Source organism: Aulostomus chinensis, chromosome 23 (genome assembly GCF_037954235.1).
Source record: "Aulostomus chinensis isolate RoL2024-O1b breed Wild chromosome 23, RoL_Achi_v1.0, whole genome shotgun sequence".
NCBI classification, from domain to species: Eukaryota; Metazoa; Chordata; class Actinopteri; order Syngnathiformes; family Aulostomidae; genus Aulostomus; species Aulostomus chinensis.
This window is the reverse complement of record NC_141342.1, coordinates 5,509,789-5,515,978: the sequence shown is the minus strand read 5'-3', so window position 1 is coordinate 5,515,978 and position 6,190 is coordinate 5,509,789. Positions and strand designations below refer to the sequence as shown.

The 6,190-nt window shown below is 41.1% G+C and overlaps 1 protein-coding gene across 2 annotated transcripts in view; it reads right to left on the bottom strand.

The window, feature by feature from the left end:
* Nucleotides 1-4,686: 4,686 nt before the first annotated feature.
* The window catches only part of slc39a11 (solute carrier family 39, member 11), a 118,826-nt gene continuing 117,322 nt past the window's right edge, over nucleotides 4,687-6,190 (bottom strand). For both annotated transcript variants that reach the window (XM_086195752.1, XM_086195753.1), the window contains exons 8-10: nucleotides 6,089-6,187; nucleotides 5,846-6,004; nucleotides 4,687-5,727 (exon numbers count right to left, since the gene is read on the bottom strand). In XM_086195752.1, the coding sequence (XP_086051878.1) occupies nucleotides 5,649-5,727; nucleotides 5,846-6,004; nucleotides 6,089-6,187 (337 nt within the window). In that variant the 3' untranslated portion in view covers nucleotides 4,687-5,648. The remainder of the gene's footprint in view (nucleotides 5,728-5,845; nucleotides 6,005-6,088; nucleotides 6,188-6,190) is intronic.

The window sequence follows — 6,190 nt, the reverse complement described above, 5'->3', positions numbered from 1 at the left end:
TTCATGTTTGATGTGTGTATGTATGTGTGTGTTTATATGTATGTATTTATGTGTGAATTTGTGTTTATGATGTTTATGTAAGTGTGTATGTATGTATGTATGCATGTATGTATATTTTAATGTGTGTATGTATGTTTATGTATGTGCGTATGTATCTGTATGTGTGTTTGTTTGAAAATGTGTAGTTGTGTAACTATATGTGTTTTTATGTGTGAATGTTTTTGTTGAATTTATGTGTATGTATGTGAATATTTGTATGTGTGTATGTATGATTTTTTATGTGTATGGATGTATGCATGTATTTGTGTATTTATGAGTGTATGGTAATGTGTGCATCTATGTATAGTTTGTTAAAGTAAAGTGTAAAGTTTTTAACATTTATGTATGTGTTTGAGTATGTATGTATGTATGTATATCTGTACGGATATGTATAGATGTATATTTGTATGTGTGTATGTATGTATGTATGAATAGATGTATGTTTGCATCCGTGTATTTACACATGTTTATTTATGGATTATGTGTATGTATGTATGTATGTTTATTTTCATGTATGCATGTGTGAATTTATGTATTTGTGTATGTGTGTATGTATGTGTTGGTTTTATCTGTGTTTGTATCTGTGTATGTAGGTATGTGCTAGTATGTATGTTGTTTACGCCTGTATGTATGTTTATACGCATGTATGTAAGTATACTGTATCTGTGTGTCTGTGTGTATTTATATATCTAATTTGTATGTATGTATGTGTGTGTATAGATGTTTGTAGGTATACACGTTTATGCTTGTGTATGTATGTGTTTGTATTTATGTATGTGAATGTTTGTATGCATGTATATAAATATGTATGCATGTGTGTTTGTATGTCTGTGTATGTGTATGTATGAGTGTATCTATGTCTGTATATATTTGTATTTATGCCCTTATGTATGTATGTGCATATATATGTATGTTTGTGAAGTTTTATGGATGTGTGTGAACAAATGTATGCGTGACTGTACGTGTGTTTGTATGTGCGTATGTATTTTTATGTATGTATGTGTGTGAATGTATTTGTGTTTGATTGTTTGCATGTATGTTGTACGATATGTGTTTATATATGTGAGTATGTACTGTATGTATGTATGGTTGATATGTATTTATGTGTGTTTGTTTGTATGTGATTTGTATGTGTTTATATATGTATGAGTGTATCTCTGTTTGTATATACGTGTATGTATGCACTTAGATGTATGTATATGTATCTATGTATGTCTGTTTGTGTATATATTTATGTACGTATGTATGTGTGTGTGTTTATGTATGTATTGTTATGTTTATGTGTGTACTTATGGATGTGTTTATCTGTATATGTGAAGGTATGAATATGTGTATGTATTTATGTATGTATGTATGTGTGTATGTTTACATGTATGTATGTATGCTTGTATTTATGTATGTATATGTGCTTTTGTATGTATATGTGTATGTGTATATAAATGTATGTTTTTGTTTGTATGTACATATTTGTGTATGTATGCATGTATGTATATGTTTGTATGTATGTTTGTATGTGTGTACATATATGTTTGTGTATGTGTATGTATGTATGTATATATGCATTTATGTCTATGTGTTATTTTGTGATGAGTGTTTGCATGTATGTGTGATTGTGTGTATGTATCTATGAATATTTTTATATATGAATGTGTGTACATGTTTATGTTTATATATGTATGTATGTGTGTAAAAGTTTGGATGTGCGTTCGTCCGTGTGTATATTTGTGGATGCTCTATGAATTTTTATGTATCTATATGTTTATGTATGTATGTATATATGTATGAATGTATGAACATATGAGTGTAAGTGTTTTTTTATGTGTGTTAAGATATGGCGCTCTTCTATCACGTATGTCAGAAGGATCACTCCAGTGGCGGCTGCTGGTCCTTGAAGGAGGGGAAGCTCATTTTTCCGGCCTACATCATAAATGTGTTTATTTAGATATAAATTCTACCCTTCCTTCCTTTTCAAGATAATGACCTCTGACCTTGTCGACGAGGCGTCTTTTCCAGGGACTCGCTAAAGTCTCAGTCTGTTCAGAACAACTGAAGGAAAAACTTGGAAAATGCTCCAGTGAGTGTTTGTTCTTCAAGATCGCTGATTCCGCCTCAGACAGCTCATCCAATCATCATGCAGATCCCGAGTGTCCGGGCCAGCCCACTGCCCCATAGACCCCCAGAGACGCCGAGCGTCCGACTGTGTGAGGCGCTGTGGTGCTGCGGGGACGAACGAGAAGGCACAGGTTTCCTGTGATAAGTTGCTGATTCTGAACAAAAGATGAAGGCTTTCTAGCGCGTATTTAGTCACTGACGTGTACACACAGAAGTACGTGTTTCACCACTTTTACTTTTTTTTTGGTGACATTTTAGAGGAACCTGAGCTTCCCTTGCAGTCTTGGAGCAGTCGCCACTGGATCACTCACATTTTCATGGCTTAATAAGAAAATAAGAGTCCCAGCAGCAGCAGGAGGTGATGTGTTCAGGGGGACGCGTGTCACTGCCACCTGCTGCCACTCAGACTTTCGACCTTTGTTTTCATTCGTTAAGCACCACTCGGGGGCGGAGCTTTCACATTTAAATAAAAAACTGTTCAAGAAAAGGTGCAACTTAAACGGAGTCAGCATGGAGTTGAAATGCTGGACGGACCGACTCCTCCAGCACGATCCTGACCTGTTCGTCTACATGTTTAGATGTACTTTAGAAACCAGGTTTAATCGCTCGAACAGAATAAGTGGACATTTTCCAACAGGCTGTGAATGGACTTCTTGCTCAGTGGGATGATGGCAGCAGCACCCAGCTGAGGACGACAAAGCAAGAAGACGGCTCTGATGCTGGTCAACGCTAACAGCTTCACACGTGCCTGGATACTTGGTACCGCGTCTGAGATGGTCTGGTGTCTCAAGGGTTCTGCAGGTTTGTCCTGGCACCAGCCTCTCAGTTCCATCCTGGTCCCTCTTCAGTGTGATGGAGAGCAAAGAGAGCCATCAGCAGTGAGCTGTCACAACAAACCTCTCAGATGACGGCAGCTGTGTCTGTAGAGCGGCATCTCAAGGCTGCACTGCTGCCACACACGTCGTGTCACCTGTGAGTACATGTGTCCAACTACGGGGAACTCTTATTAGTCACCTGGAACATTGAAAACTCACTATTGTACCTCTGTGCTCTACCAACCAGTGCTGACCACATGAAAACACCGTTGCTAGGTAACAATCACATGGATGCCAAAGGTTATTGGTTCTCCTCCTGACTTCCTGCAGACGGTATTTTGGGAATACGTTTATATGTATTTAAATTTTTCTTTTTCTGCTTCCATTTCTAAAGATGTTGCTGTCAGCTTTCCTGATGTTGCACCACTGAATGAGAGCTCTGGCTCCCAACGACCTTCCTGGATCAATAAAGGTTTCTCAAAACAACAACGAAATACTACAACTAATAATGATAATGATCATTACACATGTATTTAAGACTGTACAATTACATACACATATATTTAAGACTGTACATACTCCACTGCTGTACATACTTCTCCCCTTTACTTTGTGTATTACTTTTATATATTACATACTTTTACACATTTGCACACTTATTTTTTGTACATTTGCACTATACTTTATATTTATCTTCTTATATTCTTCCTCTTCTTGCTGCTGTAACAATGTCAATTTCCCCACTGTGGGACGATTAAAGGTTTTATCTCATCTCATCTTAACTTATCTCATCTTAACTTAACTTATCATAACTTAACTTATCATAACTTAATTTATCTTAACTTATTATGATCTTAATCATCCTGGGACTTCAGGCTGAGGTAGAAGTGCAGACAACGACTTTGGTCCCAAAGCACCGGGTCCCTGGAACTGCAACGATCCTGGTTCCTACAGCTCCATCCTGCTGTGTTGCCATGGCAACGGTATCTGACGTAGATGGACTGTTGGCTCAATCTGGTTAATTATCATCAAACGTTCTCCAACACTGATCTGTAACACTCGTGTTTGTGACGATTCTACGGTCGTAAATCTCCTCTTTCAACACCAGCTAGCAGTTCAACAACGTTCTCTGTGTTTGGTCACTCTGGTCCACATTTCAGGGACCACAGCAGAACCCATTCCTATGCAGGAATGTTCCGCAGCCTCAGCTGAGCGAGCACAGGCGCAGGATCTCTCCAGGTGCCGGAATGTTCCTCTAACATTTGAGGCGACGCCACACGCTGTCTTCACAATCAAGTCCAGAAATCTTGTGAAGATCCTTGAGAGCCAGCGGAGAACTGTCCCAGAGGTCATCAAGCGCCTGTTCCTCCTGGACGTTCCCCAGGTGCATTGATAGAACATTGACAGGACAAGACATTTGAACGCGGTGCTGTTTTATCAGAAACCAACATCTGAACTTGGACTGCTGGGTTCAAGACACACGTCACCACGAGCGCCTCTGGTGCGAGCGCTGGTTGATGTTCTGAGTCGTCTCTTTTTGCAGGAGCCGACCGTGACGCAACAAGGAAACAAGAACTGTCAGAGTTTCCCTCCATTATGTCAACGTCGCTAGTAATCAACTGAACACCACATAGTTGCCATGGCGACTCCAACTCTCAGCAGCTAGAAATATTTTGATATGTTGGAGAAAATACACCAAGACAAGTGTCAATCACTCGGAGGTTTAATGACACAAACATACAGCATTCAGCATTTAACATGGACGTCAACACGCTTGTCAGCTGACCTGTAGATGTCAGGCTTGAAGAAGGCACTACACCGGAGCGGTGGGGGGGGGGGGGGGTGGGGGGTGGAGACAGGACACCAGTGCAGGACACCAGTGACAAAACAGTGTGTGAGTGAATCTGACTTCTGCTACAAAAATAATGAGCTGCTCCTTTTAGACTTTCACTCTGAAAGTCGTACGATTTTATAGAATTTTCTACCAAATCAACCAAAATCATTCAATCACACCGAAACTAACAGAAGAGACGTAAAATCATTCATTGGTGGTCGGATAAATACTGCAGACTTCAAGTATCAAGAGGAAGTATAAAAACTGCAAAACAAATAATAATGATGATAAAACCCAAAAAATCCTACATTTAATTCCTCTCAACAAAATATTCACATGGGTTTGGGTCAAAGGAATAATCAGTTAGCAAATGACTGCTAGCATGAAAATGCTAAAGACAAATGAAACGACAGTCACCGCTCCATCAGGTTTTATAAATCTTTTTCTACAGCCACTTTTCCAACACGTGGTTCCGACTCCGTTCAACTGTTGTGTGGATTTTGTTTGGGGATTCTGACACCGAGGCTCCCGGCGAGCTGAAGCTAACACGTTAGCGAGGGTCATCACAGCAGTTGTCTTTGGTCTCTCAATCAGTTAAATGGCCGTGTGTTTTGTGTGAAGATGATGTCATGCGAATTTCATTTAATGTTGCTATGACAACCATCTTCGCACTGTGATGCGGAGGGAGTCGCTACCATGGCAATGGAAAAGTGGCTGATGTGAGAAATTCAGCGTTTCACAATAAAACGCTACACTTGGTCCCCTTTTGTGAGTGAGGTCAGCAGCACTGTGATGACATCATGGCTATTATGGGTTTTGTTGACATGGCGTCACTCGTCACAGAGACCTCAGCCCAGCCCCACATCTAGTGACATCATCACTACGAAGCCCAGGATGGAGGTCCAGGACGCCAGCTTCCCGTTGCCACTGTGATGGTAAATTAGAGATTAGAGCTAGGCGGGGGAGAGAGAGAGGGAGGGAGGGAGAGAGAGAGAGAGAGAGAGAGAGAGAGAACTTTTCCATGTTTATCAGTCTTCATCCTCACCTAACTTGGGCCTCAGGTATGATGTCATCCACCACCACGTACACCATCGCTCCGGCAGCAAACGCCAGTGCATACGGCAGCAGAGGTTCTGCTAAAACCACAGTGATGGCGCCCAGCACCCCGGCAACGGGCTCCACCATGCCGCTGAGCTGACCGTACCTGAGAGGACACGACAAGTCCCATCAGTGAGGAAGTGTGTTTCTGTGTGGTGCTTAATTACAACACGAGAGCGTCGCTCCCTACCAGAAGGCGGTCCACGTCGAGACCCCGGCACCTCGGAGGGGCAGGCTCACTGCAAGGCCTTCTGGGAAATTCTGGATGCCGATGCCAATAGCCAAGTTTCTG